The sequence below is a fragment of the Episyrphus balteatus genome, chromosome 3 (assembly GCF_945859705.1).
Source record: "Episyrphus balteatus chromosome 3, idEpiBalt1.1, whole genome shotgun sequence".
In the NCBI taxonomy this organism is placed as follows: Eukaryota; Metazoa; Arthropoda; class Insecta; order Diptera; family Syrphidae; genus Episyrphus; species Episyrphus balteatus.
In genome coordinates this window covers 26,110,332-26,129,949 of record NC_079136.1, presented here as the reverse complement: position 1 = coordinate 26,129,949, position 19,618 = coordinate 26,110,332, and the positions used below count along the sequence as shown (strand labels likewise).

At 32.6% G+C, this 19,618-nt stretch overlaps 2 protein-coding genes across 2 annotated transcripts; both read right to left on the bottom strand.

Moving 5' to 3' along the window:
* Positions 1–1,054: 1,054 nt before the first annotated feature.
* On the bottom strand, positions 1,055–8,541 carry LOC129914523 (protein zwilch). Its single transcript, XM_055993822.1, has 9 exons — positions 8,329–8,541; positions 4,023–4,735; positions 3,793–3,959; positions 3,661–3,734; positions 3,219–3,418; positions 2,878–3,158; positions 2,688–2,814; positions 1,295–1,422; positions 1,055–1,226 (listed from the first exon to the last, which is right to left on the bottom strand). Exons 1-9 carry the CDS (start codon positions 8,464–8,466, stop codon positions 1,156–1,158), a joined length of 1,899 nt encoding a protein of 632 aa, XP_055849797.1. The 5' UTR covers positions 8,467–8,541; the 3' UTR covers positions 1,055–1,155.
* A 4,126-nt stretch (positions 8,542–12,667) lies between these two features.
* Positions 12,668–13,905, bottom strand: LOC129914127 (probable rRNA-processing protein EBP2 homolog). The gene is made up of 3 exons (XM_055993197.1): positions 13,753–13,905; positions 13,605–13,688; positions 12,668–13,547 (listed from the first exon to the last, which is right to left on the bottom strand). Exons 1-3 carry the CDS (start codon positions 13,810–13,812, stop codon positions 12,777–12,779), a joined length of 915 nt encoding a protein of 304 aa, XP_055849172.1. The 5' UTR covers positions 13,813–13,905; the 3' UTR covers positions 12,668–12,776.
* Between the last annotated feature and the right edge of the window lie 5,713 nt (positions 13,906–19,618).

Genomic DNA, 19,618 nt, shown 5'->3' with positions numbered 1-19,618 from the left:
CTAGTGAAAAGACATAAAAAGTCTATCCGTATTCATTAGAAGCTCGGAGTGTTTCGACTAGTGAGTTCCAAACTTGCTTATCTTTTGTGGTAACACAATGGACCCATAAGGGTCTAACGTCTAAGTAAGTTGGATCTTTGCCGACAACCACTAACTTAACATAAAGGCGCAATTTGCAATCTGGAACAAAAAATCGTGGTCTTGAAAAATAGTATTCAACGGTTTTTTTTTAACTTTTTTTTCTCCAAAATCATAGAATGAAGAATGTAGAATGAAAAACTACATATTTTAATCATAAATTTGTGTCCATTTTCATATTATTTAAATAAAAGACTGCTTTCCTTTTGCATTGTAACTGCTTTGTTATTGTTAAAACGAGGATCTACAAAAATTATAATCTCATATTTCATTCAGATACAATCCACAAACTGTTCCAAAAATACCAGTTATTTGTATTTCCCGTACCCAAAGAAGGTTCTGAACGTGTCTAAGTCCATATCTTAGTAATTAGCTACTGTTGCTATTGAATTATTAGACAATTTTAACCAAAAAATAATGTCTGCTCACTTAATTTGTTAAGATTATAAGTTCCAAAAATAAATATGTGGTAAAAATACAAAAATAAAAATAAAATATTCTAATTGAATCTACAAGTATTTGGTTACACTTAGGGGAAACAAAAAATATTATCACGTTATACTCTTCAAATGAGAACTGGGGTGAACATTTATTTGGCTTCGAAGCAAACTCGATTTCAACCAAAAAGCAGCAAAAACCATTATTACTTAGGGTAGGTTTTCTACTAAAAGAGAACATTAATCTCCAAACACAGATTCTTGTCGTGTTTTTTTATACTTTCAACTTATGTAGGTATGTGTATTTTTGAACCTTTTACAGTTTTATTTTTTTTTTTTATGGAAAAATAGAAATGAAAAAACAGAAGTGGAGAATTAAAGCTTACAATTATATTTATTAGTGTTTTTTTTTTTTTTTTGCATACTTATGGAGAACATGATTTTTACATAATACATATGCAATAGATTCATAAACAGGAAATTTAATAAATGAGGAAGACCGAAGGCAAAATTCTCTATTGATAATAATTATTATTATTGGATTTAAATTATTTAACAATAAATACATAATAAATTAAAACTAACACCTTCGAGATTTTATTTTTGTATAATTCCAACAGAAGTACACATTTTCTTTTATCATTTCTTTATCTGAAAAAGAGAACATAAAAGTGAGTTACAAGAACTATTAATTCAATTTGTAAAATAATAAAAATTACCATCGGTTTGATAACATTCCGCTGCATTTGCTGGAAACACGTTTTCCATAGAATAAAAAAATGTACTTTGAACCTCTCGGAAAGCATTTTTTGATTGGAGAGTTATTTTACGACAACTTGGATCTTTGCTGTAAATTGGAAAAAAAAAAAAACAAAAATAGCTAGATCATTTTTTTATCCCAGATCAAATTTTTTAGGTATTCATTTTTAGCAATATTTACAATTTTCTCACACACCTTCACGCACACAGAAGTATTTGACATTTATGTGAACATTATATTACGGAAGGATTACACACACAATGTTACGAATAAAAATAAATTTCCTGGCAATATCTATTTGCCACAAGAGATCAATGGACTTGCTACAAAAATCTCTATTTCAAATGGAAATCAATATTAAAACTTTACCAACATTTTTTATAAAAACATCCATATTTGGATACAAATAAAGGTAATTTTTTAAGTTTTTTTTTTAACCGGAACGGCTCGACCGATCTCAATGATTTTTTTATATACAATTGGTAAGTACGGTTATTAACTATCAAACGACAATTGATAAGAATTCAAATGTTGCCCTCAACATCTCTATACATTACGGAATTGGCCAACTTTTTATTAATATTAATAAATTGTATAAGAATTTATATATTGAGTTTTAAAATATTAAATAAAATATAAAATTGTTTGCTTTTCTTGGTATGTTTATATGAAAAATAAAATGCTTGACTGAGTCGCACCCTAGCACGTACTTGTCCTTATGGTAAAAGTTGCTTGAAATATGTATTAAATCTCTTTAAAAGTTCATAACAGAATACTTTTAATTTTATAATAAACGTATTAAAAACTTTACAATTAACATAAGATTTTTTTTTTTAATTATTTTGATCTCCAAACGAGATATGCCATAAAAGTATTTTTAGAAAATTTGAAAATCGTTTTAATCGTTTTTGAGAAAAATTGTTTTTATGTAGGTATACAAACTTTCAAAAAATTAAAAAAATGATATTCGAAATAAAACAAAATATTTATCAATTATATAAATAAAGTTTAAAAAAATTCATTGATCTGTTTTAAAAAAATTGATTTTTCAAAAAAGATTTTAAGTAAATAAGCCCTTATTTTTCAATCGTCAGTTAGACTATCAGAAGAATAAATGTCAATATAAAAAAACTTTTATTCCTAGGAATAAGCTCTAACTGAGGTTTATCTGACTATTTAAATTTTGGCCCTAAAACGAGTTATTCAAACACATAACGAATACATTCAAAATAAGAACAAAAAAAGTGTGTATCATACTTTAAGAAAATTCGCTCATTCTCTTGGGTGCCGGGAAAAAGTTCGGAATCACACACATAAAATAATAATTTTGACTGTTAATCATTTTCACTTACCCTTCTAAATGCTGACTAACACTTTCTGACGCTAAAGGAATTTCAATTTTATCAACCAATGAATCATCAATGGTCTTATAAATTCGTGGCTTCTTCTTTAGCAATTGCTCACAAACATAAACATGAACTGAAAAATTAAGAAAAAAACATATTTCACACATTTATCAAATTTAAAACTTTTGAAACTTACCATTTTCTAAATTCAAATTTATCTGAATCAGCAGCAAATGTTCTAAAGCTAAATGAATTTGCAATAAACGAGCCAATTTTAGCTCGACATCTACTTGATTAAAAACGCTATTTTGAAATCCGACAACATCCGATTCTCGATTCTTTTTCGAGCCATTCGAATTGCTGTGCAAAAATGTCTTGCGATGAGAGGATGGCGTTGCATCTGGTCGTATAGCACTTCGGATAGATTTCCTAATATTCATTGGTATCTCCCCAGAATCAGCATCTTCTGCTTTGGGTCTTAAATTAAAAAAAAATATTATTTAGGGCATTTTTAAATCAAATAAATTCCTAACTCACGAGTAAGTAGCTTTTAAATCATTCGAACTACACATTTTGCATTCGGTAAATATGAATTCATAGTCCTTAAACAATTTTTCTAATCCGATTTCCAGAAGTAGTTCCAACGGTTCCGAACCAGTCAGACACGGTATGGCCAATCGTTGTTGTGAAACCTCATTAATTATTTCCGCTAATCTATTGTTATTTGTTGGCAAGTTCTAAAAATAAAAATTTATTTATTGCAATACACCTTCCAATTGCAGCAATATGCTCAAAGCTAACAACCATAGAATCTAACATAACCTAGAGGTGCTAGCGCTGGGTTAAAACAAGTAAGAAATCAATGAATCGATAGGTATGGGTGTCCTTTTATTAGATTATTATTTTGACATTTGTAGCATTTAACCATGAAAGTGTGTACTTTTAACGAACTGGAAATATTTGCATGTCAAGTACTTACCACGATATTGCATTTGGCTGCACATTGAAAAACATAGTTAAGCGCCTGCTTAAGCTCTCTATATGACGAACAACCTTAAAAGAGTTTTTATTTATATTAAAATTCTTTTATGTTTAGTGTTTTAATTTATACATTTTAAAACTTCCCACAGTTTGTCAGTGAGATCGGTGAGGGTGCGTTCTTTGGCACGTTGGACAACTGCTTCTATTTCAAAACAAGTACTATCCATGTCGAAGAGTCCAGAGAGTTCTGTCATGATGCTGAAAACTTTTTCTTTCAACAAATCCATTTCGATGCCTCTAAAATGGGGAATGATAAATATTTTATTAAGATCTTATAACTCCAAGTCAATCAAAGCAAACCTTCCACAGCGATAAACAGGATCACTGTTATCCTTTTTGCTTTCTTTAAAAGCTACAATGTCTTCCTTGATGTAGGCTAATATCCTCAATTGATTTAAGAAATCCTCAGTTAACGAAGAACATTCAGTGACAGAAAATGTCTGATAAAGAACCACATCGCTATTTTTCAGATTATTTAATGAAGGTGTCAACGAGGCAGTGGACCATGAGACTTTCAAATTTATATTTGATTTAATGTTAAATAAATTTTCAATTTGAGTGTTGATCTTTGAATTGTTGTTTGTCAACTGTGTATAATGTTGAAATATATCTTGGGATGTAACATTTGCAGTGGGAATGACACCTTTAAACACAACCATTCCACGTATATTTGATTTAGGTTCGAATTCCATTTCAAGCAATACTGTTTTGTCATCATCGGCACCAGAACAAAGGATCCATACTGATCCTCTAGAGTTAATTGATTCTTTTTGAAAGTTGAAATCAGTTAGAATCGATCGAGCAAAATCGAGTCGAACACCTTTGTAGCATTCTTCTTCAGCAGACCAAGGTGTATCAGCAGAGTACTTGAGATCAATGGACATGTCAATGGCATCAACTACACAATCATCTTTTAGAGGTGATCCGGTAAGATTAAGATCGTTTTCTTGTTGTTTGATGTTTAATTTTGAGGGAGAAACAAAATTGGATATGTACTTCATTTTGTTTTTGTCCTGAGAAGTAAAAATTTCATTTCAATTGAAGGAAAATGTTTATTTTGTAAAAATTTTGGTTTTTTACATACAGACACTTAACTGTAAGTAGTTTTGCACCCGAATATTCAAATTTCTGGCTGGGTTGAATTAGTTTAATGTTTCGAAAATATATAATATTGTTTTAGAACATTGTTATAGAAGACGACGCACGTGGTCACAAAGCCAAAACCACGAATCTACAAAGTTGTAGTTTTCAGAAAAACATCTTCAAAATTTATCGTCGGTCTCATGAGAAAACCTCGTAACTCCCAAAATCAAAATTTTACAGGAGAGACGAAAGAGTAAACAAACAACAGAGTAGTTGGGAAGAAACGCGCTGTGCAAAATTTGAATTTAAGTCTATATAGAGTTTTCGGTATGACCCCAAATTTTCTGGGTTGCTCCACTGACATATTTTCTAAAGAATGGCATTCAAAAGTCATTTTTGAAAAAAAGTGGAGTTACGAGGTTTTCTTATGAGATAAGCACGATATGTGTTTTAACATGTAAATCAAATATCAACGATGGTTGTTGTTTTCTTATACAATAAAGACTTTTATAAAAAAAAGTACAAAATTGTTAGAACCATTTGTTGTTTTTAACAAAAACATTTTAAATATTAATTAAAACAAAAAATAATAAATAGTCACTTAAAACAAGGTTTCATAAAAATTCATCAACCCGTTTCAAAGAAATAGATTTTTCCCAAAAAAATGAATTTTTTTAATTTAAATATATAAATTTGTTGAAATTGTTTAAGAAATAAAAAAAAAAAACGGTTATAGATACTGTTAAAAGCGTTTTTTAATTTAAAAGAAATTCACTTTGTTTGCGACATAACACACAAAAGTTTAAAGTTTTGGAGACGTTTTTGAGAAAAATCCATATTTCGTAAAAAAAAATGTTTTTTCTATAGTAAGGAGTTGCTCCAAAATTATGTTTTGTTACCAGATGAAAGAATATAAAGAGTTTGTTGTTACTGAATTAAAACCCCAAGAATGTATTCTTTTAATGCAATTTTGTTACTTAACCTCTAGTTCATGTACTCCTGTTTTGTAACTTTATCACTTTAAACATTTTTTTAGTTGGGAGAATATCCAGTTTATTCAGTATTTCTTTCAAATTCAGAAATTACTAATTAATAAATGATGATTTTTAACGAAACCTCTTCCATTTAAATGGTATAAAATTGATTTTATATAGCCAGTGATTAAGTTATAGAACAGGGGTCAAAAATTTTTTTTACATTATCACCTCTGTTATGACCTGCGAATGGCTAGTTGGCTAGACTTAAATGCTAGTTGGTTGGACTTAAATACGTTTTCCAACCCAAATTACAAGACTTAAATGGCTAGTTGTCTAGACTTAAAAACGACATTGGAACATCAGAGGGTTGAATTATTTTGATATTGGGTTAATGACATGAGACGTTTAAAAAATACCTCAAAATCATTTTTTTTTATGAAAAATAACCTCTCATTACTTGAACTTTGAAATTTAAATGAAACAAGAAATGTGCAACATAACATAGTCGATTAAGGGAGTACATATTATTCTTTTTATTATTCTGAGTTTCAAAGCTCAATAACTGTCCTCAATTTACCATATTGCTCAGTCAAATAACAAAAATGTCAGACGTGTGCTGGCGAGATTTGTAGAAATTCATTCCACCCGGGATGATTTGGGGCCAATAAACCATTGCTAACTAGCCTAGTAGGTACTTAAAGGGAGTATGTGCTTCCTGGTTTATTTATTGTGATGTGATGAGTGCAGAGTACAATTTTTGTTCCGCATTCTTTTCAAAATAGAATTAAAGAATTTTATTGCACGTCCGACGTCTATTCATAAACATTACAAAGTGTCTGCATAATTCGAATGAATTAAATGCACCGATGACCTTCACAACTTAAATCTTTGGCGCCGGGTACAAAGGTGTTAAGTCAGAAAATGTAGTTTTGAGGAATAGTACAGGAAAGTTAGTAAAAAAACAGGCATTTTGTGGAACGAAATATAGAACGGCTGATTTTTCAAATCTGAAAGAGGGGTATTAGAAAAGCTTAAGTCCTGGTTTTCGGGACGCCACCCCCTGGAGAAATCCGCCATTTTGAAAAACGCGAATTGGTCTTTATCTCCCAAGCTATTGGCTTGATTGAATAAGTTACTTAACCCAAATTGTATAATCTTAAAAAACCGAAAAAAAAATAAATTAAAACAACATAACCTCAAAACTATTGCCCGCTCAGAAAAATAATGTATCACAAAGAAAATGATAATTAAATTTCCAAGAACTTTGGTCTGACAACCATTTCTATAGGACCCATAGTTTTGGAGATATAGAGCGATTCGCGTTTTCCAAAATGGCGGATTTCGCCAGGGGATTGGAGTCCCGAAAACCAGGACTTAAGCTTTTCTAATACCCCTCTTTCAGATTTGAAAAATTCAGCCGTCCTGTATTTCGTTCCACGAAAAAGTCTATCTTTCCTGTACTAGAAAATGAAATTGAAGTTTCAATTTTTGTTTGTAAATCTGAATATTATTATTTTTAAAAAGTATTAATGCAGAAACATCATTTATAAGATCTATTTTAATATCCATATGCTGTTGACCAGAAAATGACCGTTTAAAAAAAAAATTGTGTTGACTTAACACTTTAGAGCCATTTAGTCTTCAAAAATAAACTTGGCCAAAGGTATAATTTATAAAAGAAAGTTGGAAATATTAATGTGATTAATTACCAAATGTGAAAATTCTTTTTGAATTAATATAATACTGTAGAAAAATCGCTTTTCGTTTTTTTTTCTTCTTCCTCTCCTTTTGACTTAACGCTTCAGGACCAATTTTTTGTATTTAAAAATTAAAAATGAATGCAAAAACAAAGGAGTAAGTCAACTTATGCCCTTAGGGCCAGTTGTACACACGTGGTTCAGCCTCGGATCAGGAATTTAACCCAACGATTTCGGCGGATTAGCTGCGGGTCAACTTCGGTTCAAGCATAGATATGGCTATTTTTACATATGTGGACCTTGCACGGGTGCTAAACCGGAGCCTTACCACCGATTTCAGAAGATAAAAGTTGCTGATCCGCGGATCAAATGTTTGTACAACTTGCCCTTAGATACAATTTAAAACATTTTTGACTTAAACCCTTTGTCCCAAATCATTTCTAAAATAAGGAGATTCGCTAGAGCTTTGGCGATAGGACAAAACGAAAGAGAAAAAAAAAATTGACTAAAATCCAATAAAAATCCGTAAATCGATTTGTTTTAACTTAACCCCTTTGTACCCGGCATCAAAGAAATATAGGCTTTGTAAATCGTCATATACTTCTGGTATACAGGTGGCTAAAAGATACATTTGAACTACATACAAATTTCGTCGGCGAAAAGCAAATTGTTTAACTCCATAGGATTTCTTAAGGCTTAGAACAATTTTGATTTCCGCGGACGATTTATCTTGATCTGTATGTGTACCTACATTGGAAACTTTACGAATTAATTGAAAAGATGAAGATAACCTATAGGCTTATAAATCAAACAAAACAAATGAAATATAAATTATTTAATTAACTTTACCTCTTCATAAACAAATATAACTTTCTTCGTCTCGCCAGTAAGTTTTTGCAAATATGATGGTGGAATGCTATACATTAATCCACAATCACCAAAACTACGACGCATAAATGCGTAAAGATTTGCCAAATTGGAGGACATAATAATAAAACAATTAAATAAAACTAAAAACTTAAAGTTTTATTAAAAATAAGAATCTTCTTGTTCTTGAAGCTAAAATAATAAATAAAAATAAACCAAGAACAAAAAGTAAAACTGTCAAAATTGAATTTGAAAAAAAAAACAGTGGGGCGCCAAGTGAAATGTCAAGTAGTTCTGCTACTGCTCAATAGATGGCTACAATCCTCTACACTAGAGTAGAAAAATAAACCCACATACATAAATTTACTTTCAGTCCAAAATTAGTTTGTTTTATGATTCATGTCTTGCAAATTAATAGCCTTTTTGAAGTTATACTTCTTATGGGAGGGTGGGTATGAAAATTTACTTTTTGACAAGAATGTCAAAGGGATTATGACGCGATCACCCTGGGTAGCAGGGCTGTCGATTCACCTTTAGAGTACGCAGTACTTTAGTATTTAAAAATGCAGTACGCCACAGTACGGCAAACATAAAACACACAACACGTAGCAAGTTACATGTTTCATGTGGCAAGTTGCATGTGGCAAGTTGCATGTGGCAAATTGCGTGTGGCAAGTTGCATGTGGCAAGTTACATGTGGCAAGTTGCCAGGGTTGCAAAAAGCTAACATTTCAGCTCAGCTCACAGCTCAGCTCAAATTTGAGCTAGGTACCATAGCTTAGCTCATTTGAGCTGAGCTGAAAGTGAGCGCCCCAACTTTCAACGCCTATATCTCGGAATTTTGAAGAAAATGAAAAAAATTTTTTTGATGCCAAAAGGTAGCGGGGACTCTAACCTACATTTGGGTACAACTTCCATCCCTGTAGGTACACGCGTTCTCAAACCAGGAGAACTTAAAGGTAAAAAAAAAGTTAAGCCCGATTCTGAAAAAATAGGCATGATGTGGCGGTTTAACATGCAAAGCGATTTTTTAAAAATCTGACAATGTGCAAAGCGTAGGCCCATGACACAAGCTATCATTTGGCATCACTCCCAAAAATTGCTCTCAAGCGGCTTAGCTTCCAGGAGCGTTCAAAGATTCTGGGATTTTTCGAAAAAAAAAATTTACCCCAACTTTCAAACACGATTTTCTCGGAATTTTGAAAAAAATCGAAAAACCGGATTATACCACTTTCGGGTAGCTGAGAATATAAGCTTTCATATGGCACCACTCCCCTGTCTCTAGATCAAAGCCTTGCAACGCCTATATCTCGGAATTTTGAAAAAAATGAAAAAAATTTTTTTGATGCCAAAAGGTAGCGGGGACTCTAACCTACATTTGGGTACAACTTCCATCCCTGTAGGTACACGCGTTCTCAAACCAGGAGAACTTAAAGGTAAAAAAAAAGTTAAGCCCGATTCTGAAAAAAAAGGCATGATGTGGCGGTTTAACATGGAAGGCGATTTTTTAAAAATCTGATAATGTGCAAAGCGTAGGCCCATGACACAAGCTATCATTTGGCACCACTCCCAAAAATTGCTCTCAAGCGGTTTAGCTTCCAGGAGCGTTCAAAGATTCGGGGATTTTTCGAAAAAAAAATTTACCCCAACTTTCAAACGCGATTTTCTCGGAATTTTGAAAAAAGTCGTAAAACCGGATTGTACCTGATTTTTTTTATGATTAAAAAAGAAATATTTTACTAAAAAAATAGAAATATATTTACTATTAACCCTAGAAAGATAATCTACGTCTGTAAGACGTATGGCGTGTAAAGAACTGTTTTATCTAATTCAATTCAAATTTCTGGGTTTTTGTTAAATTGATTTGATTTATTATATCACTTCTTTAAAATAATCTAAGTAATGAGTTAAATAAATATGACAAAAAGTGTTAACATAAGACCAAAAATCTTTTTTAGAATCATACGTCTCTGAGACGTATATTATGATTATCTTTCTAGGGTTAAAAAAACCAAGAGAAAGATCACGAAAAATTATCTGTTTTATTTATAAAAATATCCATGTGTTAAAATAATTCCATTAATAACTAGAACCAAACATCTTGAGCTATGGTGTTTTATAAAAGTTTAAAATATCTTCATATTTCATTATACTTTCCAAATAATGTATCCTCTCACACATCACAGCTCAGCTCAGCTCACTTTACTTTAGCTCACCCAACAGCTCAGCTCAACCATCAGCTCAGCTGACTTTCAGCTCAGCTCAAATGAGCTGAGCTATGGTACATAGCTCAAAAAGTCAGCTAGCTCAAAATTTGAGCTGAGCTGTGAGCTGAGCTCAGCTCACTTTTGAGCTTTGTAGCAACTCTGCAAGTTCCATATTGCTACTACTAGTGCTGAAGCACACACAATTCTCATAAAATAACCATATGGCACATTTTATGCTCAATTCATTTAGTTTCGTTAAGCGTATACCGTACGTTCTGAACCGCACAACATGTGTAAATTTCACAGAATAAATTGAAAACTACATGGACGCAAGGAGGATGAAAGAATTAATTTATTGTTCACTTGATAAAAATGTAAAAAAACGATGTGTGGATTAATTAATTTAATAGAAATTAAAAATATCAAATGAATTTCATTTACATATACTGAATGAGAAGTATAACTTCAGTCGCGTGTACATGTGTACACACACTCTTTTTTTTTTTTCTAGAGCCCAAATGGGATAATTTCGCTAATTATCTTATTTCGAATGTCAAATCGTATAGAAAAAAAATTTAATTTAAAATTTGAACTGACCTAAATATGCGAAATTATCTCATTTCTGATGTAGTGAAAACAGGCTATAATTTGCAAAATTATCTCATTTGGGCTGTAGTGAAAACGGCTAAAAATGAGATAATTTCAAAAAATTAGGTCAATTCAAATTTCTTATTAAAAATTTCCTATACGATTTGCATCGAAATTTACATGTAAAATACAGCAACTCTTTAACCTCTCGGCTAAGCTAAGCCCAGGAGGCTAAGGTGTTGTTGCATTTAACATGTAAATTGCTTAGCCCTGACAGAGTTTTTTTGTGTCCAAGTTTAACCCGGTCTTAATAAAAAATTCTGTCCTTTGGACTCTAGTGAAATTAAAAATGATCTAAAGACGATCACCTTACACAGATAAAAAATAGTTGACTTTCAAATTTGATAGTAAAAAATATGATAGTCAAATATCATTTTAGCCGATTCCACCCCAGGCGATATGGCAAGTAAGATAAATTCCTTTAGAAATTTGAAATGAGATACTTATTGCCTCATTTGGATGTAATGAACAAACAATGGGGGCTGTTTAAACCATGAAAACGAATATGATCGTTTAACAGAAGCTGTATTTTCTTGGAACTTCGAAGTCCAGCCAACAAAAATTTAACAAAGTCCAAGAACAAAAACTTAACAGGAACTAATCCACCTTTTTTTTCATACAAAATGAGTTGGGATTAATGCCTTGCGAAATTTGAAACTATAAAAACATCCATACAAAAAAAAAATCAGATTGGTTTCAATAAGTTATATCGTCGCTGTAGTTCTAATACCTCGTAACCCCGAAAAGTCTATTTTTCAGTGGAGGCAAAAAATTAAGTATGAAATGTATGAGGCTCAATACAAATGATCTGGTTTTGACTAAGCGAAGCTCCGAAAATATCGATGGCAAACAGGGTCTTTTCTATTACATCCCGATTTTTTTCAAGAATATAATTGCATCATTAGTCTAAAATCGTCTTTTTCGGGGTTACGAGGTATTAGTTCTACAGCGACGATATGTACTTTGCTTAGTTGTCAAATCATATAGAACTGACCCAATTTGCAAAATCATTTCATTTGGGTTGTAGTAAAAACTATAACTTCAATTTTTGCTTTCTTTCATAGATGTTTCGCATTAATTTCCACATTTCGTTATTTTTCAAGAAACATAAGAGCGCTCATAACAATAGCTTAAAATTGGTCGAGATCACTCATTCATAGTGTTAAACATTCTTATGAGCGCTTGATTAATACCGGCCTAAATCTGATTCATTTTCCAAGTTTGTTCTAAACAAATTCACTGACTGATCAAATAACATGTTGTCTGGCATGTGAAATACCAAGATCCGATAGAAACCTGGGGCCCTTCTTTCAAAATTTAAGTACCCATAGCGAAGTTGGCATTGCCATGTTCAAACGAGATACTCGCAGAACTCCGTTAAAACACCAGCTTCAATGAATTAAGCGACTGACATTTGTCTTTTCTTTTGATGCTCCCAAGCCCAACCACTTAGGAATTCTATAAACTTTTCATTTATAAAGAATAAAAATCCATTAGATTTTATTGTCAATAAAAAAAAAGAAGAGGATTACATATTTCTATAGTTTAGCCTAAAACATCATCTTAAATATCTATCTACTTCTTGGAACGAGCTTTCATCCGTCTAGACTTGCCCAGTCTAGTTCTAGCTCCAGGTGCCGCCTTGACTCCCTTCTTCGACTTAAACTTGGTATTCTCTAAACCGGCAGCCGACGATTTGGTATTCTTCTTCAGCCCCTTCTTCCTACCACCAAAACCAAACTTCTTATTACGTGACTTTCTTCCATCAGCCGACTTCTTCTTCTTTGCTTCCAATGCCTTGGCATCTTCCAAGAAATCCAAATTCTTTAGTTTACCCTTGCGGAATTTCTTCAACTGATCAAGCATATCTTTCTTTTCCATTTCACGTTGCACTTTGGTCTGTTTCGACAACAATTTACCCATTTTTCTTTGTTCACGAATTTGTCGAATGCGTTCGGATTTGGCTTGACCTTCTTGTTTGGCCATCAAATTTGAACGAATCTTTTGCATGTGTTCGTCGGTTTTTGCCATTTCGGCAAAATAATCGTCTGGTCTGCGAGTAACTATTCCGAGTTCATGGAGCTTTTTGATTCCTTCGATTACGGCTGACTGAGCTTGTCGATGGAAGAGCATTTCTCGTTTGAAATCATTTAAGACGGGATCTTCTTCAGGTCGAAGGTAAGGTATTTTGGCATTGCCTTTGAATACGCTCGCACGTTTCTGTTCGTGTTTTTCAAGTTGAATGGCAAGTTCTGGAGCAAGTGGAGCTAAATCATTGACAAGGTCCATGCGTTCCAACCAAGGCAAGTCTTGTTTCATTTCGTCGAGCTTTGCAGCCATTTTTAGCTAAACAATAAAATCATAAGGGAATTTGATTTATTAATTATTGATTAATGTACTTACAATATCATTTTTCTTTTCACTTTGTGGATTAAATTCAATGTTTAGTCCAGGTTTTAGGTCACCTCGGGCAAATGCTTCTTGAATCTGAAAACAAAAACCAAACATTTTGTAAAGAAAAGAAATAGAAATTGAGGTGATTTTTTTTTACTTCGGTATCTGATGCATTGTAATCATCTTCTGATTCAGAATACATTGAGAAATCAGCCATTTTTTGTAATAAAATTTAAACTTTTAATTAAAATATAAATAAAATGAACTACGTTTATTCGGCAAAGCTAGAGAAAAAAAAAAAAACAACTGAAATGACACACGTGCTGAGGAGTGACGTTTGTTTGACGGTTGAACATAAATTGAAATGTCATAAATGTGGAATTCAATTGGAGTACTTAGGATGAGTTTACATTTTGTGGATATTATTTGTGGAACATTATGGTGGACTTACTTTGAAATCTATATCCAAAGTGATTTATTTTGATAAAAAGCTATTATGGCTATTAGTAAAGCCCGGTGCCGTGCATGGTATAAAAAGACAAGGTATGATCATTAGAGCCGCCATCTTACAAAATGGGGTAGTAAGGTTTTGACGTTTGGCATTTGGCAAAGTCAAAAGCAACAACAACTTCCAAGACAAATTTGTTTACAACAACAATTTCAATAGGCTGGGCTGTCAAAACCTTAAGTAGCCATAAGTTTTGACAGTTCTCGATACTGAGTTTTTTCTAATGATCATACCTTCTCTTTTTATACCATGGGTGCCGTGAGTATAAGTTATAGCGTTTTCGTTTGGGAATTCTTAGAAGCGTCCGGGACTGTCCGATCCGGAATGCCAAACGATCAGAGTTAGATACTTTTTTTTTATTCTGAAGTTTGGGTTTCTTTGTATTTGTGAAACATCAAATGCGAACGTCTGACGAAAGTTTTGTTTTGTTTATTTTTTTTTTATTATCATTAAGTTATCTATTTTTGTTTTCTTTCTTCACATTATTTTAATATAGTTTAAAGTTTGTGCATAGTTAAAAATCTTGAAATTGAGAAATGAATAACAAAGAATGACATTTCATTACTTTGACGTCTTAAGTGTTAACATGTGTGCGTGATTCTGGTTTTGATTCTGCCACAAAATTCGGAATCGATTTTCTCTTCTTTTCAGAATTAGAACTGTCATTGAGTGCCAAACGATCAGTTTCAGAATCGTTCGGGAGAATTCCGGACAGTCCCGGACGACCAAACGAAAACGCTATTAGAGAGAATTGACTTTATTTCCGTTTTAAGCCTGGTACGCTGCTCGCGCTAAATTTTAGCGGAGATAAAACTCCCATACAAGTTATCGATAGTTTGTATGGGATCCATTTAACTCGGCTAAAAATTTTCGATAATTTGTATGGGAGCTAAAATTTAGCGCGAGCAGCGTACCAGGCTTTATATTTACCAGGATATATATTGGAAATAAAGACGAATTTTACCTTTTTTTATAAGCCCCCTGTTACATTGAAAGTGGTAGTTTACTAAGTAGATGTTTTGGTTAATCTACTACTATCATCTATTTATGCTCTTCTTCCCGAGTAGATACGATTTGTATTGAATTTGTTGAAAGTGCGTTCCATTGAAAATCGATAGTAAAAATTAAACTACTAGTAGTACTTTGCCACTTCCCAAAAAAACAGAGCTTATGTGTCCATATCTTTATCTACTAATTAAATAGAGACAGAAATAGTCAAAACATTAACGTATGATCGTAATCGTATAGGGATGGCGGTTGTTAGTACGAAACCCAGTTTTCGGTTTTCCGGTTTTTTTATTTCGGTTAAACCAGCCGGTTTTAAACCGGGCCAATAAACCAATTTTTGTTTTTTTTTTTGCTTGATTTGACGTAAAAAAAATTAAACCTTATTTGTCAACCAAAAAAAAAAAAAACGTTTCGAAGAAAATCCCTGAGCAAAGCTTTTTTTAAATTGATTTTGTTATAAGAGTTTTTTGTAAAAACCGTTTTAAACTGCGAGGACAAAAAATCGAAAAAAAAAACCGGTTGACCGAAGAAAAAAACCGAAACCTGTTTAAACCGGCCGGTTTTTCCCATCTCTACGTTACCGTTTGCCATGATTCGACCCCTGCTAAATGCTAAAATGAGAAAAACTTTTGTTTGATTTTGATTTTTGCACCTGCTCGATGCAGTGTTGCCAGAATATTTTAGAGGCAAGGAGCCGATTTTGAGAAATCTTGGAGCCAAAAATAGCCGCTTTCAAAAAGGTCCAAAAAGACTTTAAGTATAATTATTTGTTTTTAATTTTGCTCATAATTCTGGGGTCGAATTACGGCATACGTTCGTTAACGAATGTTAATGACTTGATAATTGGAAAACCTGTTCGGGGTTATGAATTCTCAAGTGGCAGCGGTGGCAGCGGTGGTGCGATGCGTAGTGCGTCGGCCTCCCAACCGCTAGGTCGTGAGTTCAAGCCTCGCTCGGGCAATTTTCAAAATTAATTGAACATAAGCGACTTAGCACCACTGAAAGGAGTCTGATGATCGGGTTGGTCCCCGTGAAATAGCTATAACTCCAGCCTATGAACTTGGTGGTAACACACACAAGTTGTTGTTGTTCATTCAAAACCTTCAATCAAAATTGATTACACAAGCAGCTGCCCTGCCAGTATTACAAAGCTATACACAAACCATTTCTAATAATGAATTAAAATTTGACTAGTGTCAACCTCTTTCCGCTCATCTCCCTCCTTGTATACGAACAACGAATTGTTGTCATACGATAAGAGTTGGAGAAAAAAGAGAAAGAAACCGAATGAACAATATAGAGCAAGATCCCAGGGCCGCCAGACATTACTTATTTTCTCAAGAAAAAAATGTATGGAATTACGTAGTGCTAGGACATACTATTAGTGAATGGATACTGGCTATCTTGTGCCGACGGCCATTTTACCACTAACAGGTGCTAAAGGTACGAAAAATACGTAGTTAGATTTCTTATTTTCTCAAGGCTGATTTTTATATATGATACTCAGGGAACTAATACATTAATTTTTGTAAGCAGCCAGACCCGTCGGATGGGCCTAACACCTTGCCAGACACGCATTTTAGTATACGGGAAAGTTAGATTTTGTTATATGGAGGTCTGGGAAAAAATTTATAACACATTTTGACTTTAGGACTCGAAAGAGTATCAAGACACGAGTCGAAAACCACATTTTGAACAATCGCATCTAGAGTCATTTGGCCGCCATTTTGTTTTTTTTTTTTTTTTTAATTTCAATTTTTCACATAACTCATGTATTTTTGAATCTACAGAAAAAAAATGTATTGCAAACTTGAAGATAATTTAATTTACTACAGTATATGTTAAATTACTTTTTTCGATTATACCTTCGGTTTAAGAGTTAGGGTGGTTTTTTTTTGAAACCATATTTTCGTCATATCTCATTTATTTGAGCTTTTTTGAAAATTAACTTGAAGTAAAAGTTGTAGATCTTTTTATTACCTTCAATTATTACATTAACGGTTTTTCGATTTGACAGTCCGTTTTTGATCTGTAGGAAAAAAAACTTCAAAAAGGTTGCAATTTTTATATATAGGAAAAATGTTCTAGTACAGGGTAATTTGCATTAGATATAACAACAACCTAGGCGTGTAGGTTGCACTCAGACAAGAACAAAATCGTATAACTAACACTGCCAGACCCATTCCGACAGCCATTTTTTTTTGCCAGACACCTTAAAGCTTTGAAAAAAATAGTTTAATTTTACTTATTTTCTCAAGCTTCATTTTTATATATGATACTCAGGGAACTAATTCAATAAATGTTTGTAAGCTGCCAGACCATCGGATGGGCCTGACACCTTGCCAGACACGCACAAATGCTCGCTATGTGTATCAGCGCCAGCGCAGCGTGAGCATGTTTGTAAAGGAGTTTTATAACAAAGCTTCGTTAGATTTGTTATTAATAATCTAATGGGTCTTCCGTAGTATTGAAGTAAAATGTTTATTCTTAATAATACCAATAATTACCACAATATTAAATTATATATATTTAAGAAATCTAACTATCTATAATTATATATATTTAATATTGTGGTACTTATTGGTATTATTAAGAATAAACATTTTACTTCAATACTACGGAAGACCCATTAGATTATTAATAACAAATCTAACGAAGCTTTGTTATAAAACTCCTTTACAAACATGCTCACGCTGCGCTGGCGCTGATACACATAGCGAGCATTTGTGCGTGTCTGGCAAGGTGTCAGGCCCATCCGATGGTCTGGCAGCTTACAAACATTTATTGAATTAGTTCCCTGAGTATCATATATAAAAATCAGCCTTGAGAAAATAAGAAATCTAACTACGTATTTTTCGTACCTTTAGCACCTGTTAGTGGTAAAATGGCCGTCGGCACAAGATAGCCAGTATCCATTCACTAATAGTGTGTCCTAGCACTACGTAATTCCATACATTTTTTTCTTGAGAAAATAAGTAATGTCTGGCGGCCCTGGGATCTTGGACTAATAGCAGACTTGTGTGAGTTAATAAAAATGCTAGTCAGTTCAAGTAAACTTGATAATTGGAAAACCTGTTCGGGGTTATGAATTCTCAAGTGGCAGCGGTGGTGCGATGCGTAGTGCGTCGGCCTCCCAACCACTAGGTCGTGAGTTCAAGCCTCGCTCGGGCAATTTTCAAAATTAATTGAACATAAGCGACTTAGCACCACTGAAAGGAGTCTGATGATCGGGTTGGTCCCCGTGAAATAGCTATAACTCCAGCCTATGAACTTGGTGGTAACACACACAAGTTGTTGTTGTTCATTCAAAACCTTCAGTTAATGACTTAATTTGGAAAACAAATTATTAAAAATCAACGGTTACACCTACAATAACGTGCTTTACTTTTTTGTAAAGCCAAAACCCTAGTCTTTTACAGACATATCAAACAAAGTCATTTTATGGCAAAATTTTGAAAAATTAATTTTTAAAATCAAAATTTTGAAATAAAAAAATTGGAAAAAATAAATTCAAACTAATTTTTTTCAAAATTTTATGTATTAAGTACTAATTTAGTTTTTAAAATTGAATGCTCAAATGGATTCAAAACTATCTTGTCATTTTCGAGAAATTAACAAAAAACCAAAACTACTTTTTTCTAAAAAAAAACTCTTTATTTTCTGTTTTTACGTGGCTGGACTTGTTGATAAATTAATTTATGAAACATTAAACCATTACTCAATTATTTTTTAAACATTCAGACTTAAATAAGGATACAATGAAGTTATACAGTATTGGCTCGCCGCCCATGGCTTCTAGCTGTAAGGGCCTTAAGGCAATAAAATCGCAATTTTTGTATGTGTCTGAGTCAGTTAAATCTTTAACAAAATTACGGCCATATTATTCACAAGTTTAAAAAATACATCTGGGTGTACAGAAATTTAAATGTCAAAAATAAATCCAAATCTATAATATTTACTATTTAAATCCAATCTTAAATCCAATTTTGTAAATTTAAATCATTAAATGCAAACAAATTTAAACTGCTCTCTGGAGGTCTGTTTAACTTTATAAATCCAGATGTAAAATTTATTATCTCAGTGTTGTTTTGTCAAGTATTTTGTGAAGGAAAAATAAAGATGCAAATCATACAAAATTTATTGAATTATCACATGATTTTTTTTAAGTGAATAATATGAACAAAACATTTAATCCTTGGATTTATGAAATTCAGATTTAAGTGATTGGATTTAAAATTAACTTCAATCCAAACTAAATCCAGAGTAAATAATATGGCCATAAGAAAAGGCTATAACCACCCACAGGTGTTTTAAAAGGGAAAAAATCCTGCAAGGCATATTTCTTTTTCGTTTTGGTGATAACCTCTGGAAGGGTTATTGCCGCAGGGGTTCGTTACTGTACTGCACTTTATATTTTACCAATGATTTTGCTTCATGGCTATTTTCGATTAATTTGAAAGGATTTTATTCCTGTTAAAACAACATGGAATTCGCTTTATTTAATCTT